Below are 19,482 nucleotides of genomic sequence, written 5' to 3' on the forward strand. Positions count from 1 at the left end.
ATCATCATCATCATGCTCATCATATCTTCATATATAGCCAGCACATTGTCATGTGTCGTCCTGTCATCGTAAAGGGCTTTACTTCGTTACGATTCTGTATTGTGCCCGTAACTGACACCGTCTGTGTCACCGTAAATGTCCCACCACTTTACGTGTGGCCTTCAGCGATCGTCACATTTTTTCGTTCTATCACCTTCTTAACCACCATTCCATAACATTTACCGTCAACGCGCCTTCCCCGTAACCATCCCCTTGGCATCCTGTCGCCATTATATCATCGTCCGCATTGCCACATTTCTGTTGCTGTCCCTTACCTTTCTATAAACCGTAAATGCCACGATCCAAGTTCTATAATAGTTCATTTTCGTCGCCGGCCTTGTCCCTGTTTGCGTCCTACCACCACCACATTCCATTCCCGTCAATATTCGTCATCGTGCACTGGTCCTCTGTGAACTTCGAAAAATGTGTGGTCATTTTAATTGGGAGTCATTACAGGACAGGGAACCAGGTTAACGCCATCGTCGCCGTCAACGCCTGCGCACCGTCAGTCTGTCACTGTTGCCGTCAAAGACAAAGTAAATATTTTTATACGGTTGGCTTGACAGACGTTTCTATTGCTTGGCATTTTGCTGTCTTGAAAATATTAACGATTTTTTGACACAGACGACTCCTTAATACGAAATGTAATGCGATAAATTGGAAATATTTCATTTGAGTAATTTAGGTTGACGCTTGTTAATATCTGGCAAAGTCGCTGTGAGCATTTGTTCGAAATCGCTCTTGTTTCATAGAAAGTACGGGTCGCTCATGCCGAAAAACGCAGGTTCTTTCACGAATGATGTAACATCATGTGGCTATATAGTTTAAGACAGGCGGATACAATAACATATATCATACGGTTATCAAGAGTTGTATCCCCTGCGGTAGGTCCGGAAATTACGGATTTGAGAGAGGCCAGTAAAATCACTCAAATTTAAAATTGTTCGAACGTATTTCCAGGCTACCTCAGCTGTTTAAATGAAACATTTTGTCCAGCAATGACATTTTTTTTTATTTAATATTAAAACTTTTTATTCTCATCACATGAACTCTTTTTACAGCTTAACTTTCTAACAAGAAACGATGACTTATGTGGTAGGCTCGAGCTTTATCATGCCAGCTGCTGCTGCTTTGTCTGAGGCACAGCTTTGCCAAGCTAGCAAGAGAGCCAACTCGCTGATAACACACTAGCACAGCTAGTAGCATCGTTACCAGGGTTGTTAATAATTACTTGCAAAAGTAATGCATTAAATTAGCATTACATAGAAAAAATCGGCATTAAATTAGCATTAGCATTACTCATTTTTATCAAAATAATGCATTAAATTAGCATTACACATGGTGCATTAGCATTAGCATTAGCATTACTTTTTGTTAATCATTGCATGTTATAATCACGTACACTATTTGTTTGTTTTTCCTATAATCATTTTAGTTGTTTATTTCATAGAAGCAACACATGACTTTATTACATTTATCATTTGTAATGAATCAAATCTACCAACTAGGGATTGTATATAATTTGTATGAAATACTTGGAATGATCCTACAGCACCCTAAGAAACACGGCATTTAAATTCTACAGTATTTTGCATCTGTCTATGTCTCCAGTGCGTAATATTGTTAATGTATTATAGTTTATGACTGTTGTAATTTATGAACATGAGCTGCTCAAAGATTTGAGCGTTTAGTCTGCTTTACAGTATTTGCCTAGGTAATCTATATTTAAATACATGCATGACTTTCTTGGGACTCGACTTTCTTTTTTCTTTTACCATTTACAAAAAAACCTTATGTTGAAAGTCAAGTACCTGTTTAATGACTCCCTAAAAGCCTAATTTGACATGACATGTAAAAGCTAGCTTTAACATCTCTATCAGTGGCATACTGTTAATTGATAATATCTGCAATGAAAGACATTTTTCAGAGATAAGTTCATTTAATATACAATCTGTAAACGAATGGTGTGATCATGCTCCCGTTAGTTTTTCGTTGTATTCCAATTATTGTATACCTGTTTTACCTGATAGTACTGGACTTAAATACAAATGGAATGACACCTTAAAGGACAATTTTCGAACCAGTCTGATCGCTAAACTACCAATATTGAATCGAATTACTTTTGACATTGACATGAGCGACCGATTATCAGTAAATAAAGTTTTAGATGATTTTACTAGTGTAATTAGAGATGTTGCAGACCCTCTGTTTTCTAAAGCATTCACGACAAAAAAACAGGTCTCGTTTTTGGATCGTAATTATTCAAATGATGCAGACTGGTTCGACGCTGATTGTAGATCAGCAAAACACATTTATTTAAATGCTTTAAGAGCATTTAATAGTTGTAAAAATACTGCTAGTAGAGAAAATTTCTGTAAATATAAAAAAGAGTATAAAGAGTTGGTTCGGAAGAAAAAGAAAAATTATTTAAAACGCAAATATGCTGAAATTAAGAGATTAAGGTTTTGTAAACCCAAACAATTTTGGAGCCATTTTAAGAAAAAGAAATCTGGTATGCCCCAAAATGACGTATCTGTTAACGAATTTATGAAATATTTTGAAAATTTGTCAAATAGTATATTTCAGTCTCAAAATGAAGAATCAAAAAGATTTTGCAATGAACATGACTTTAATTCTATGGATTGTACATTCGAAGAAATAAACGAGCTTATAACATGTGAAGAGATCAAGAAGGCTGTAAAGTCCCTTAAGTCCAATAAAGCTCCAGGCTCAGATTTTCTTTTGAATGAATACTTTACAGAAACAATAGATATTTTGTGTTCCCATCTTTGTGATATTTTCAATGCAATATTAGAATCTGGTTTTTTTTCAAGAGAAATGGACCGAGGGTATAATTGTGCCGATATTTAAAAAAGGTGATCCCAAACTTGCAAGTATTTATAGGGGGATAACCTTAGTAAGCTGTTTATCTAAACTTTTTACTACAATATTGAATAAAAGAATTGAAACTTTTTGTGATAAATATACAGTTATTTCTGATAGCCAGTTTGGTTTCAGAAAGGGTAAATCGACCGTTGACGCAATTTTCATTTTACAATCTGTAATACAGCATTATCTCAATAATAATAAACGTTTATATGTTGGATTTATTGATCTTAAGTCATGTTTTGACAGCATATGTAGAAGTTCATTATGGCTAAAAATGTATAAATGCGGTATCCAAGGTAGAATGTTACGAATTATAAGGGATATGTATGATAAAGTAAAATCATGTGTTAGATGTTGCACCACATATTCTGATTATTTCCAATATGCAGTAGGCTTGAGACAAGGGGAGGTAATTTCGCCGATCCTGTTTTCTCTCTTCCTTGAAGATTTAGAGTTGTATTTACAAGATAATTTTAATTCTGTTTTATTGATATTGTATTGATTTTGTTGCTTTTTGCTGATGATATGGCGATTTTAGGTAAATCGCCAGAGGATTTACAAAACAGCCTTGATTTACTATATACATATTGCAATTACTGGGGCCTTGAAGTAAACACTTTGAAAACAAAAATCGTTGTCTTTAGGAAAAGAGGTAGAACGTCTGAACGAGAAAGGTGGCTATATAATGGCAATCCTATTGAAGTTGTAGATAATTTTAACTATCTTGGTACTGTTTTTAACTATACTGGTAATTTTGCATCAAATATAGAGCATTTGATTGGCAAGGCTTTAAAGGCTCTTAATTTACTAACGTATAATTGTAAAGATTTCGATCTTAAGCCTAAGTTATTATGTCAGCTGTTTGACTCATTTATAGGTCTGGATCTATTTTATCATACTCTTCAGAGGTATGGGGCTATACGAAATCTAAGGAAATTGAACGTATTCACATGAAATTTTGCAAACGAATTTTAAATGTTAGAACCAGTACATGTAATGCAAGTATATATGGCGAGTTGGGACGATATCCCCTATATATAAACAGATATGTTAGAATAATCAAATATTGGTGTAAATTAATAAATACAGACAATTTAATACTGCAATCTATTTATGAGTTAAATGTGTCTGATTGTCAAAAAGGTCTGAATAATTGGGTGACGAATGTTAAGAATATGTTAGATATGTATGGTCTAACAGAATATTTTACTAACTGGAATAGAATAGATTCTAAACTATTTCCAGAAATGTTTAAACGTAGAGTTATAGATAATTATATACAGGTGTGGCACGGTTCTGTAGAAAATAGTTTAGTCTTAGATTTGTATAAACATTGTAAAAAGACGATATCATATGAATATTATCTCCATGTAATGCCTAAAAGTCTTAGATTCAATATTACAAGAATCAGAGTATCCGCACACGCTCTTAGAATCCAAACCGGTAGATCTGGCCCAAAACAGAATACCATGCAACGAAAGATACTGTGTATGTTGTAGAACATTAGATATTGAAGACGAATATCATTTCATCTTAATATGCCAGTATTATAATGATATAAGAAAGAAATATCTTAAGAAATATTACTACAATAGACCATCAATGATGAAATTTATTGAACTGATTTCTACAAATAAAAGGAATATTTTAAACAATTTAGCTAAATATATTAAAGAATCCATTGAAATAAGAAATACTATTATTAATGCTAATGGTTAATTGTAGCTTTGTTCCTAATATAATATGAAGTTCCAATTATATCACAGATGTTACGGTAAAGCCTTTGCCGATTCGTCAACCATGGGGAACCTACACCTACGGTGGACACCGCCGTAGGGTAGGGGGCACTCATGTGATGCTCACTTGGCACCACAGGGTGTGCTGCCATGAGGATGGTCTAAAGTGACCCTCTCCTGGCGGCTTGACACCTCGGCATATGGCGGTGCCTACGGTTCGTTACATACACTTTTCTCAATTCATTTGTCAATTTTGCATTTTGACCAATATTGTTATTCATGATTGATATAACCTTTGGGCAATATACTTTGCTTTGTACTCTCAAATGTGTACGGTTAACCTGTCATATATATTTGGGTACAGGCTACAATTGATTAGAACCAGTGTTAAGATACCTTTTATGATGTCGGTTGTATTATTTATCCTCAACTACATGTTAACTTACACTTTCACACGTGATACCATGTTTAATTGTATATTATATATATTTATATGATGATGTACTATGTACAAGTCAAAATAAAATGTATGTTCTGTTCTGTTCTGTTCTGATAAAAAGATGCCAAAAGATAACAATAGATTCTGTTTGATATTTTGGTTGACAAAACTAATTATGTCACACTTTAATGGTTATTATAAATTTGCACTTTGGAGCTGTCCCAGGTTTTAAATGTATTGTTCAATGCATTAATTTATCCCCCCCCCCCGCCAAAGGCGAAGGGGGTATTAGAAATGCTCTCCGTCCGTGCGTGCGTCCGTCCATCCGTGCGTCCGCCACGATCTTTTTCCGGAGCATAACTCTAAAAGTACTGGAGGGATTTTCTTCAAACTTCATACACTGATAGAACACATTGGGAGGAAGTGCAGTGTGCAAGAATAATAACTCTACCTTGTCTATTTTTTGAGTTATTCCCCTTTATCATGTTTTCTTAAAACATTTTGTCCGGAGCATAACTCCAAAAGTACTGGAGGGATTTTCTTCAAACTTCATACACTGATAGAACACATTGGGAGGAAGTGCAGTGTGCAAGAACAATAACTCTACCCTGCCTATTTTTTGAGTTATTCCCCTTTATCATATTTTCTTTAAAAATTTTGTCCGGAGCATAACTCCAAAAGTACTGAAGGGATTTTCTTCAAACTTCATACACTGATAGAACACACTGGGAGGAAGTGCAAAGTGCAAGAACAATAACTCTACCCTGCCTATTTTTTGAGTTATTCCCCTTTATTATATTTTCTTTAAACATTTTGTCCGGAGCATAACTCCAAAAGTACTGGAGGGATTTTCTTCAAATTCATACACTGATAGAACACATTGGGAGAAAGTGCAGTGTGCAAGAACAATAACTCTACCTTGCCTACTTTTTGAGTTATTCCCCTTGATCATATTTTCTTAAAAAGATTTGTCCGCAGCTTATCTTTTTCATGCATGGAGGGATTTTGATATGTCTTGATACAAATGTTCACCACTACGAGGTGGAGTGTCATGCGCAAGAACCAGGTATCTAGTTCTAAGGTCAAGGTCACACTTAGAGGTCAAAGGATACAAGAATGAAAACCTTGTCCGGAGCACTTCTTCTTCATGCATAGAGGGATTTTGATATAACTTGGCACAAATGTTCACCACCACAAGACAGAGTGTCATGCGCAAGATCCAGGTCCCTAGATCTAAGGTCAAGGTCACACTTAGAGGCCAAAGGTCAGATACAAGAATGACTTTGTCCGAAGCATTTCTTCTTCATGCATGGAGGGATTTTGATGTAACTTGGCACAATTATACACCATCATGAGACGAAGTGTCATGCCAGTTCCCTTCTTTAGAATTACTTCCCTTTGTTGTTACTTAAAATAGCTTTTATTGTAACTTTTTCATTACTAGTCATAGGGAAAAATCGAGACCACTTTTCAGTAGTATAACATGCATGCTACATCCAATTTTGAGGTGTATTTTGACCAATCTCTACCTAGTAAAGATTTTTGTGTGGACTTACAATTTTTTTTTTTTTTTTTTTTTTTTTTTAAAGATTAACTTCCGTTAGTTGTTACTATAAATAACTTATGTTGTAACATTTTTATAATTGACCACAGGGAAAAAATAAGACCATTTTTCTGTGGTACAACCTGGATGTTACTTTCCAATTTTAGGTGTATTTTAAGACATCTCTACCTGGTTAGGAGTTTTTTTGTGGACTTAGAAAAACAAAAGACTTGCAATGATTACTAAACAACCACAAAATTAAAATTCCATTTGCAAATACAGCTGCTAGAGTAAAGAAATTTGCTGTGACGGGCATATATTGTGACATTCTGGCACTCTTGTTCCCTGTTAGCTTTCCATTCCTTCTTTTTACAGTAGCCATATAGAAAAACATCATACAGCTATACTGTTCATGAAAATTAATAAAATTTAGCAGTAAACCACCTCACCACTGAATAATTCTTTCTTCCACATCTTTAAAACCCCTGATGTGGACCACAACTGAACGGTTTTTCAAACTTGCCAGGAACTTTAGCGTTCAATTATAATATGCCCGGCGGGGGGATTGGCCATGTCTAACATGGCTCTTGTTTGCATTAGATACACTGTGAATGTTATTAAATATTTAACTGGTTGCAGACAAATAGTGCTAGTGTTTTAAGTAAAATTGTATGTTCTAAAATGTTTCATCACTAGGTGGCCCATATAATTTTATCAATATTTAGGCAGAATATTGTGCATACATGAACATTTATAAGATAAGATAACATTTATTTAACGCCGGTTATATATAAAAGTTACAACATAAGCTTGAAGCTTGTATCCGACATAAACATATTATCTTATAACATACAAACAAACATTTGGGCTGTGTTTTATGTCCTTCTGTTAAAGGTTTGTGGTATATATCTGGATATGATCTGGTTCATACTGAGTTAACTTGAATCTGGGGTTTTCAGTGATAAAGAAAATAATGCCTAAGTAATGTTAAGCATTAGCATTAGCATTACTAACTTTGGCATTAAATTAGCATTATTTTTAATGCTAAAATTGTGGCATTAATCATTACTTGGCATTATTTGAAAAAAAAATGCATTACTAATGCATTAGCATTAGCATTAGCATTACTACAACCCTGATCGTTACACAGTCGGGTTGGCTATAGCCCGATTTTATCCTATTTCATTTATGGTTTCATTTGTGATAATTCCTTGAAATTGTTAATTCATAACAAAAAGGTAATCATAGTTTTCATAATTTTCGAATGGAGAAATAAAAAGAAATTAATAAATGACATTTTTGTTTTTCTATAGAACTGTAATTTATCAAAAAGGCAAAAACAATGAGAACTTGTAAACTACATCACAGACATGACCTGTAAGACAAGTTTAATTATTTTGATATACTCTGGAGAAAAAACCCTGTTTGGTCAGTAAATAGCACATATATACAATATCATAGACATATAGTTCCAAGCCGAAGTACTGATACAGTAATATAGTATTCTATTCTACAGTGAAACACCGCTCGCTCGAGGTCGCAAGGGGATGAGCAAAATGCTCGAGTTATCCATGGTTTCGAGCGACCCAAACATTGACCAACATACGAAGAAAATTGAAGTTTGTTTTACCAGTTGTCATCGAGACCATTTGCAGAGGAAACGGTGATGCGTAATCATAATACACTCGTGACGTTTTCACAAAAACATATTGCAAACGTTATCTATGATAGATCGTAAATGGCACATGTGAAGAAACAGCTAAGACATTTTATTTTCATGTTTTTATTTTTTTTTTATTTTAAATACTGTAATCGAATTCGCAATTTTCTTCTCCAAATTAAGATCTCATAATTATTGTCTCAATTTTATGAAAAGCTATTTATTTCCTTTATTTGTGTGCAAACAACTGTTGATTAAAATATTAAGACCTCATAATTATCTCCTCGATCCCGCAGAAAAAGGTAATAATTAATACCAATTTTGATCAGTAAAATTTTTCTTCCACCTTTCATCAATAATTAATCTCATTATCAGGTCAAATATACCGACAAACATACATTTAAGTTAGTCGGGGAATAGACCATGCAATTCTCACGGCGTGCGAAAATTTTAAATTAACCGATACATTCTGACCGCCGAAGGTGTGAAAAATTTTGACAACTCTGCTCGAGTTTGCCATAAGCAACAAAGAGTAAATTAATACACAGGGACCAGGTGTCATGCTCGAGCGATCGAGTTATCGATGCTCGACCCAGCCATGGTAATTTCACATAGAAAATAGAAGGAAATCGGCCGGGACCACATGAATTGCTCGAGCGAGCCCGGGTGCTCGAGTCATCGATGCTCGAGCGAGCGGTGTTTCACTGTACTTTACTTTCTTATCCGTCTCAGACCCTTATTGTCTCTTTGTTGAGTATCATCCATCCGTTCTACAGAAATTAATATGTGAGCCGTGCCATGAGAAAACCAACATAGTGGGTTTGCGACCAGCAAGGATCCAGACCAGCCTGCGCATCCGCGCAGTCTGGTCAGGATCCATGCTGTTCGCTAACAGTTTCTCCAATTCCAATAGGCATTAAAAGCGAACAGCATGGATCCTGACCAGTCTGGATCCATGCTGGTCGCAAACCCACTATGTTGGTTTTCTCATGGCACGGCTCATGTGTTTTCGCCAGAGGTAAAATTGCAAGACATAAATCTATTTAACGTTACAACAAAATGTCTTTAATAGCGATACCTTCAAAGACTGTAAGATATGCATTTTTATGCATAAAACAAATGCTAGAGATTCTACAATCCGAGCAACATTTGGTACAGAGAAAGATCCCCGCTTACGTGATTTCAAACGGACATCTATGATTGCTGTTTAAGTACTAATTTAGAATTGTGAAAAAGTGGGACTAGTAGACTATTGTGACTTGTTACATGCTCGAAAGAAACAGCGCTGCGATATTAATATAATATAAAACCTTTCGTTCATAGATATTAATTGCTTAGTATAAGAATGCCTTCTTTTAACGTTTACCAAAACAATCACCAAAAAATCTTCGCTCTGTCAGTTATTCTATTGTACTGGTTTAGGGAAAATGGAATATCTTACAACATGATGAATATAAGAACATTTTTTTACACACGTGACTTAGAAAATAGAAAAAGCGTTAAGACGACAAAAATGAAAATGTTTCAAGCTCGGTTTGATTGTTCATGGACGGTAGTGGAAATGCATGCTAACGTCCACGTTAGAAGTCTTACAGGTCAAATACAGTGTTTGAGAAAGTTAGATTCACACTTGATAGTAACTGGAATGGAAAGAAAAGTAGAAATCGATTGTAATCGATTATTTGTAGTAAAATGCAATACACTTTATGTCAAGATAAATTATTTGTAATACTTAAGCAGTTTGTCATTATACATGTAGTCTGAAATACATTTAACTATTAAGTTCTTTGTTTAAGCACGGTACACTGAACCGAGACAATACCGGCGCAACCCTTTTATGTTGTTCCGATACCCTGTCCACCTGACCTATTCTTCAGTTGCTCAACTCAAAAATCCAATTGAAAAAGTCTTCTTTTTTGCTGGTTTTCTCTCTTTTCACTTCCATCCGATTCAGGTCTACCAGTAAGCTGTATACTATCTCCATCTGCTTTTCCATTATCATTGTCCGCGTGTCCGTTGTCAAGTTGATCATTAGAATTAAGATCTAAACCACTATCCGTGGCTTCAAGAGTAGGTATTTGATTTGCATCATTGTCCGCATTTTCATCGTTGATTTCAACATCATGATGTTCTCTATTTTCATGATTTATCACTAATTTATCTTCAGCATTATCACCGTGCTCACTTTCCATGTTTGAACTATCTACGCGTTCAACATCACGATGAGAGCTACCTCTGTTTTCTATTCTCACATCGTTGTCTTGATCATGCTGACTTCTATCACTATGTCTTATGTCTTCAATGTCATGACTTATCACCAGTCTGTTATTAGCACTACGTGCTCTTTTAGTGGCCTGTCCGTCGATATACGGATGTTCGTCTGTTTTAGGCTTAACTTCAGCACTGGTTCTTGCCTTTCCGACAGGGGGATTGAACTCTTTCTCACACAACGTTTGGAACTCTTCCCAGTGTTTTTCGAGAATATCAGCAAAGTTGGTAAAGTTTTCAACAGGGTATTTTTCTGCCGTTTTTCATACCTCTTTTTGAGTATCTCAGCTAGCTCCTCTCGTCTCTTCTTCATCCACATAGGATCAATAAGATTTGTTCTTATAGCTCGCTTATTCCAAACTGTTTCTTGGTGTTCAGTCGTCTTATCATTCTTGAACAAATCAAGTTCAATTTCAACCCATGCTACATCACCGTCTATTGCCATATCAAGTGGTTCAGTTGCTTCATTACCGTGATGTTCTTGGATTTCATTTGCATACAGGTCATGGGTGTCTCTCCAGTCATTTTTAAGAAGTTCCTTCATTGGCCAAGCTCCTTCCACAGGAACATTACAGTCGAACGCAATCTCGGTCTCAATCCACTCTCTAAGAACACTTGGGTCCGATTGCATATCGGCTGGTAGAGGAAACGCCAATTTGTTCGGATCCAACTTTGTATCAGGTGGATCATTATATACTTTATTCATAGGATAGTCTGCTAACCAACGATTCAACTGATCCATATAATCCAGTAAGTAATCTGTACCGTCAGTGTCCGCTTCAAGAACAAATTCCACACTCTGTTTCATACGCGCTAAATATTGCTCACGTGGTACATCTATGGAAATACCCACGCGGCAATATTCCAGAACTTCAGCGAGCTCCTTCCTGGTCAAACCATGATGTCTGGCAACATGGATAGGGTATAGGAATTGACCCCCAGGTGTCCGACCAGAAAAATATAACGGTGTGATATCTTTTAAATGATTCAACCTTTCCTGAAATGGAAGCAGATAATAAAACAAAAAGAAATTACAACCACTCGTTTTCCCAGAAAAAAATAAACATTTAAGGCTAGCATATTATGCAATGTAAATTTAGTCGAGGTATGCTCTTCAAATGCATTGTTGAAACTTAAATATAACAATTTTAACGCATGAATTCTCAAAATGTGTTACAAGTCTTCATATAATTGTCTACTTAATGTTTCTTGTATTACATCTTTTGAGCGATACCAATGAAACAAGGGCACTACGTGACAGTTAAAACTGCTATCAAAACTCAAATACCAAACTATCATAGAATCATTAAAATATTTTCCTTATCAATTATAAAGTCCTTTTATGAACTAGGCCTATGACAGCTCTAAAATATAACCAACCTGTACGATAGGCTTCATCTTTTTCCAGCTGTAGATTTGTTTTCCGTATTTAAACCAGTCGATTTCGCCACCACCCCTATCATTGTGTTCAATTATATCATCTACTGTATACCTTGCATTTTTGTCTCGATCACCATCCATTTCCAAAGAACATAAGACCGGTCCAAGACTATTAACTACTTCTTCCTCTAATTTTTCATGATCAAATTTAGATCGCTTCTCCTCCTTACGTTTAGCAATCTCCACATGATTTTCTGCATTTGACTGTTTGAACTCTTCTACCTTTTCTTTACCACTTTCATGTTCTAGATTACCGGCATTAAAAGTATATTTCTGAATTGCTGACGGTTGCCTAGAGGGCACATTTTGACTTTGGTAGTTTTTGTTTTCTTCTGGATTCCTGAAAGTCTGAACACTTATGCTGGAACTTCCGCAGCCCATTCTTTACACTAAGATCGATCTAAACACCTGAAATAAAACATAATTTTACTTTACTGATGAATATTTACTGTGTATATGTTGGATTTAGAACCGTTTTTAAGTAGAACATGCTAGTGTCCCTCGACTTAGCACTTGCACTGACTTACTCCACCAATGTAATTACTTACTTCTCTCTAAGAAATAAATGATACAGGACTCACCGGTGAAACCGTCATGGAAAGATGGTAAAACTTCTATAATAGGTAGTAATGTGTTCTACAAACTGAGTTACCAATAATACTACAACTTATCCGCATCTTTGAAGATTAAGATAGATTTCAAGTGGCGTAGCTAGTGCTTCGAGAAATCATATTCATATTGAGGATTCCAGGGGTATGCTACTCTGGGAAAATGTTTGTTTTCTAGAACGTCTGCAGTGCAATCTGGAATCATTTCCACAATATAACTGAACACATTTGAACCTTCAATTACCCGCATATTTTCAAAAAGATATTTTAATGAAAACAATATTACAACACATAACAAACTCTTAACATACATGACTATAGCAGTACTTAATTTTTAAGTTCTTATTCATAAATAAAACACTTCAATTACATTTGCAGTACTTAAGATAAATAAGAATGGCACACACAACATTCAGCAAATTATCTTTTGATATCTTGGGGGAAATTTCAAGCAAGTAAGGCAAGAATAACCAATGATAACGCGCAGTCATGTGATTTTATGTTAAGGTTATGGACCCATAGTAACAACCGTGCGCGATTTGGGCGTTCTCTAGTTGTTATGAAAGTTTATTTTCTGTTACGGCCGAAGTTTGCCGAAATCATATACGGAAGATACGTAATGGCACGGAAGTTGCCGAATGTTAACGGGTCCATTACCTTAATCATGATTACATGGTGGAAAGTTATCATTTCACAAGTCCGCTTATTTTAAAAACCCTAATTGTCAAATATATAAGGCAGTCATGTTATAAATAAGAAATTTCTTTCTTTTATTTGCAGAACAAAACCAAACTCATCGGCATTATTGTCTGATCGAAAACTGATTTTACCATGCAATAGCCTAAAATACTTTCGCATGAATATGATCGTTAAATTTTGTTGGTCACTGGCTAACGATCTTGTACGAGCGGCCATTGATATGAAACATTTACAATGCTAGAAAATATTAACATTAGGAAGTGTTAAATGTTCAAAGTTGTAGACGACAAGGGAGCCAGCATTCCTAATGAATCGACAGTGCGAACATTTTGATCTTGCCCGATTAACACCTTTGCATTACTCTAACTCAGAGACTTTTCCGTCTGTCTGTATGTTTAGAATTTAATACAAATGGAATTTTTTTTTGAAGTTAATGCTTGCCAGTATGGAGACAGCTACATTTATTTATAGGGTATTAGATTTGTATCGTGAAATATGCACGAGTTTTGCAGCGGAAATATTGTGCGACTTTAGGAGCGTAATATTATTCCGGGAAAGAACGAGTGCATATTTGCGATGCAAATCTGATAATCTTTTTATTACATACACATATTACACTTACAAATATTATATAAATGATATAAATTTGTTATTTAGCCTGAGTAAAACCGAAAACTTCGTCGTTAAGGAGCTTCTAAACGCGACGGCACGCATGAAACTGACGTCACAAGTGACGTCACGTACCCGATTTCAAATTTGAACGTCAATATGGAAAATAATGACGTTTCATGTTCCACTGTCACTTTACGGATTTTATAATCAAGTATGTAATTGTCAAAACGTTTTTACCTGTTTTATGTTGTTTTCTTTTTCAACGCGCCAAAATGACGTTTGACGCTATAACGTAATAATTATTACGTACAAACTGTTTGTTGCATAATAACACATCTTTTCTTTTTTTCTCTTTGTTTAAATATGGAATTCTAGCAGACCTGATTCATTTTCCTATTAAACAAAGAAAGCTGAAAATTGTGTGTTATTATACAACAATACATTTTTTCTGACGTTACAATCATTACGTCATAGCGTCAAACGGCATAGCGGCAGGCAATTATTTGATGGATGTTGTCAACTATGTACTTATAAAACCTTGGTAACGTGTAAGAATCGAAATACTATATCTCATTTAGCGATTTGCTCTTGAATAAAATCATTGTTTGTTGTTAAGATGCGTATTATTATGCTGAATGTGTATGCTTTAAATTACATAGACCAATTCAGTGGCTGCTAAATGTTTCGCATAGTTCTACATTATGAATTGTTTGACTTTGTAGCTTATTTATAATTTAAGGCATATATATTCAGCATCTAGAAAAACATCTTTGATTTTTCCAAAACTGCTACTCTTGCATGTTTCAAAAGAGCGTGTTCGTATTTTTGGATTTTTTAAAATTCCTTATTCGACCTTTGAAAAAGGATAAAGCAACCAGTTCCTTATTCTTTTTTCGTTTTTTTCTCACTGCTTTCATCAAATAGTCTGCGAATAGGGAATAAGAAACCGTTCCTTATTCCTTATTCGAAAAAGGAATAAGGAACCAGCCTACTCGTCATAAATGACTTACATTTGTTTTTAAAATTGACTTTAATGATTTTAAAAATAACTGAAGTTTTCTTAAAAGATGGTACAATTACAAGGTTTTAAGTTCATGAGACTAATACCTTACACTTTATATATCAACGTTCAAAAGAAACTTATGAAAACACCTTTTATAAATGCAGAAATTTAGTACACGTGTCATGTTTAAATTGCCATGAATGACCGAGTTGATAAACGTCAACCTTATTCATTTCTATCTGAAGATTTCGATTTTGAGTTGTTAACTTTAATGGGTATAAGCTATTATAAAACTTTGATATCTACAGATAACCCTTCTTTGTTTTGATTTTATCGTCATAGCATTATTTATGCTGAACCGATCTTTATCGAAGATAAAATGAAAGATCAGTACAAGTCCAAGTTTTGTGCTTTTCTTCTTTTTCTAAAAGAAGATTTTGTCTTATTTGCATTGAATTTAGTTGCAGCTTTGTCTTCCTGGTACCTATGATTGAAATAAGTCTTAGAGGGATTTACAATCTGCAAAAACTGAACCGCAATATGACAGCAGTTATCCGTGGTACTTCAATCCTTATCTTCTTCTTCCTTTTAAAGTAATCAATTTGTTTTTCATCCATTTTGCATTAGTCGTACAATTACACATATTTTTCAAAAGACTTTTCTTGCTTCTGTAGCAGTCATTTATATATTATTTTCTGTCCACAAATCTCGTTTCTCATTTTTTTTTCAAAATATATTTATTCCATTTTCTATAGTAATTATTATCCCTGTTTCGTAGCATTCCGCTTAATGTTTACTGACCTCTTCCAGCGCCCTCGTGTATTGGATATTCAAGTCACCAAGTTGCATGTATATTATATCCATTTTAATTATAACGTGTTTTGTATTCACCTTATACAACTACCATTGCACGATTGCAATTGAAACTTTGAAAACTTATTTAATCGTAGTTTTTAAACTGCCACAGTTCTAGCCAGCCTAAATACAGTCGTCTAACATTAGTTCATAAAACTGAGACCGCCCAGCCACCCGCCCGCTTACCTCAATAGGGAGAGCGTAGATCTACGGATCGCGGGGTCGTGAGTTCGATTTTCGGGCGTATGTACTCCGTGGCGAGTTGTCTTACATCATTCGTCCTCCACGTCTCATTCATTTAGGGAAGTTGGCAGTTACTTGCGGAGAACAGGTTTGTAAGGGACATTGGTTAGGTAAAGAATGTAAGATTGTTTTTTTTTTTCTAACTTTAAGAATTTTTTCATACTCTGTGATCTTGAAGAACATTAGTTTCTAAGACAAATATGAAAAGAAAAAGCACAGGTCACCGAACTCGTTTTGATTTTATAGCGCAATTTCTTCACCCACTGTGTAAGCATTTCTGAAATTTTGTAAAATTGAAGAAATGGTGGTACTTTATAAAACATATGATATCCCATTTAATGTTATAGGGATTTCATGTATTACCAGTTACTATTAATACAAGGTGGAATTAGTATTATATAAGCATAAATGTCACTAACAAATCTCTTTCATTTTTACATGTTGACATAATTACCCCACCCACTTTATTTTCAATGGAATAAACGTATTTAAATCTAACAAGAAATATCTTTAAAAATGATGGTCGGCGAATTGTAATAAGGAAAGAAGTTTATGAATTTTTCATCTAACATTCATCTTTCATCTAACATTTTGCAAATCTAAACACTGCACTTTAACAATTTAAATGGTTCTCTTTTAATTTTTCGCAAAGGTTTCGTAGGGTTGCAATTTTGTTTCGTTTATCCTTAGACGAATAATTACAGCAGTAGTTTGATGAAGATTCATGAAGCAGTTTATGAGAAGAGGTCATTAAACGTGTTTATATTTTTAGCTAAATTGGTCCCTATCCCCATTTGTATCAAAATAGCAAGAGACCTTACGATATTGTTACACATCGAGTTTGATAAAATCCATTACATTTTAGTGGTTAATGCGAAGAAAGGCATATCTACTTTTAGCTATAGTGGTCCCTAATAGGGCCCAAGTTCCTATATAAATAAATTTGGAAGATGACCTTATAATATGACAAAGATCCACCAAGCTGTTCATGAGACGCTCTATAAAGACATTTCTAGTTTTAGCTCTAGCAGCCCCTAAAAGGGGTTAAATGTCCCAGCTGAACAAAGTTGGCTGCGGGCCTAATAAAGATGCTACAAATCAAGTTTGATTAGAATACATGAGAAAAAATCAATTAAAGGATTTTTTTATTTATTATTTTTATTTATTTCTAAAATAGGCCAACTGATCCCGCTTTAACAAATGCATATTCGCTATTCATGAATCTTTGGACAATGACGTCACACCTATAAAAAAGTGAAGGTCAAGCAAAACATACAATTGTAATTATTTCAATATTTCTGTTTCATAAGCAAAGTTTGACCGTAGTCATATCACATAGATAAACTGTATGCAGCGTACCTTCATTTCAGTATAATGAGATTCAGTCATTATATAGCATTTATATAATAAATCAGATTTCAACTGAGTTCAATATTTGCATACCATACTAAAGAAAGATATTCATATATAATAGTTCAGTTAAATAATTTATAACAAATATATCAAAGCAAACAAGTACTCATTTTAATATGCAATCTGAATAAGTCATAAAAGCAAGAAACCTTTTCATATACAGACGACAATTGTAACAAGGAAAATCTTTTAAAAAGCACTTCTCTACATAAAAGACTCTTATCACACCCTTATTCATGTGATACGCAGACCGTATTCAGCTCTTTCTTTAATTTGATATATGTTGGTATTTGAACAGGTTTTTATCATATTTCTTAAACTAACTTATCATTTTGTGATATATCAATATTCTTGCTAAATATACTGAGCCAAAGTTAGCTTTAAAACTGTGAACAGCGTCGTTTAGGATAAACGCTTTGTCTACATTTCACTCAGCGTAGCACAATCAACAGAGTGAAAGAAATTGACACTCTCGTCCAATCAGGCAGAGTGTTGCATAAATCTTCCATTTTGATAAATTATCTATAATGCGTTATCAAGTAGTTTGATTTGCTAACTGAAGTCACGTGGCATAGGTAACGAAAACGAATTTAGACGGCGTCGCCGAAAAAAAATCTGCCGTTAAGATGCATCTTTAACGACACACAAAAATGCTTCGAACTGGAAAGTTGGGGTCACGATACATCTAAGAGATTTATTTAGAATAAAAACGAGCGGTGAATCTTGATATTTTTAGTTATTTCTGTTTTAATTTATTGGACAATATAAAGTGCTATGTTGAAAACTTTTATTTCAGTTGTAGCTTATCATTAAATATATATATATATATATCAATCAGAAAAATATCAGAACCAAACCTGATCTACTTTAATCGGGATTTGAAATTACCGACCCCTAACCCATCGTACATCTCACATCAATTTTTGGCAGCCAAAATTAAGGGTGATTTTTTTTCGCAACAAGTAGAATTTGTTTGGTAAAATTAGCCATATTTTAATCATTTAGCATTTTTTTTTGGCAAAAAAATTGTTAGAAAGAAATATTCGAAGACACATTTTTCAAAATGGCGGATATCCTGAAAAACAAAAACGCTCGCACATCCTTAATTAACTGCCCGCCGTAACATAATCTAAATACAGTTGGAAAACGGGGTTAATCGCCCGCTCCCCACAACCACAGTCAAAAAATGTTCATAAAACAACCATTAGCACGATATTGACGTGCAGTTGCAACAGACAATATAAAAAAACCCCAAAAACTACGTTTCAAGCATTATGTACAATTAATTACCTTTAAGATATTTTGATTCCTGCATATCTAGTTTACAAAACGGTTCCTAAAACGTAATCCGATTTAGCACCTGCTTAATTCAGTCAACTTTGTGCGCATTAAATATCTTTCCTGATAAAACAATGCAAAACGCACTATATCATATAGAGAAATCAATAAATTATACTTATCAACTACTTACCTTATAACTTATCTCTTCCAACCACATTTGAAGATTGTGACTTGCGGGAAAGAAACATTGTTTAAATCATCTTTGGAAATAAAATACAGTTGAAACTCGATACCTCATACTCGCTTATCTTAAACTTCCGGCTATCTCGAAGACATTTTCAAGTCCCGTCCCGAAAACGCATACACACAATATTATTTTAGGTCTAATTTTGATTACCCTAAAGCAAATTGCTCTATCCTTTGGAATCCGAGATACCTAGTTTCAACTGTATGTTAATCAGCTTTTAAAGAAAGCACACAGAGTCCTATGAAGGAAAGACTGAAAATACACAGGCATATTTATATAGAGAAAAGTGAACATTTAATTGATTAGGTGATAAGGAATATCTATGAATTTCAATTTAATATGGAGATAAAATTTAGCAAGTCATTTTTTGTGAGTTGACACACCAGCACAAGTTAGGTCCCTGCTTTAATGAAAGAGGAAAATTCCATGTCCACGATAAGGAAAGAAACCTTACCTTGTGAATATAGTTAGCATATCATTACACCAACCGTTAGTTTTGTTTATAAC

The 19,482-nt window shown here is 34.4% G+C and overlaps 1 protein-coding gene across 1 annotated transcript; it reads right to left on the reverse strand.

Moving 5' to 3' along the window:
* Positions 1-10,591: 10,591 nt before the first annotated feature.
* On the reverse strand, positions 10,592-12,395 carry LOC123545308 (uncharacterized). The gene is made up of 2 exons (XM_045331643.2): positions 11,955-12,395; positions 10,592-11,571 (listed from the first exon to the last, which is right to left on the reverse strand). The coding sequence occupies exons 1-2, from the start codon at positions 12,393-12,395 to the stop codon at positions 10,621-10,623; spliced, it is 1,392 nt and encodes a 463-aa protein (XP_045187578.2). The 3' UTR covers positions 10,592-10,620.
* Positions 12,396-19,482: the final 7,087 nt, after the last annotated feature.

This window comes from Mercenaria mercenaria, chromosome 1 (assembly GCF_021730395.1).
Source record: "Mercenaria mercenaria strain notata chromosome 1, MADL_Memer_1, whole genome shotgun sequence".
Classification (NCBI taxonomy): Eukaryota; Metazoa; Mollusca; class Bivalvia; order Venerida; family Veneridae; genus Mercenaria; species Mercenaria mercenaria.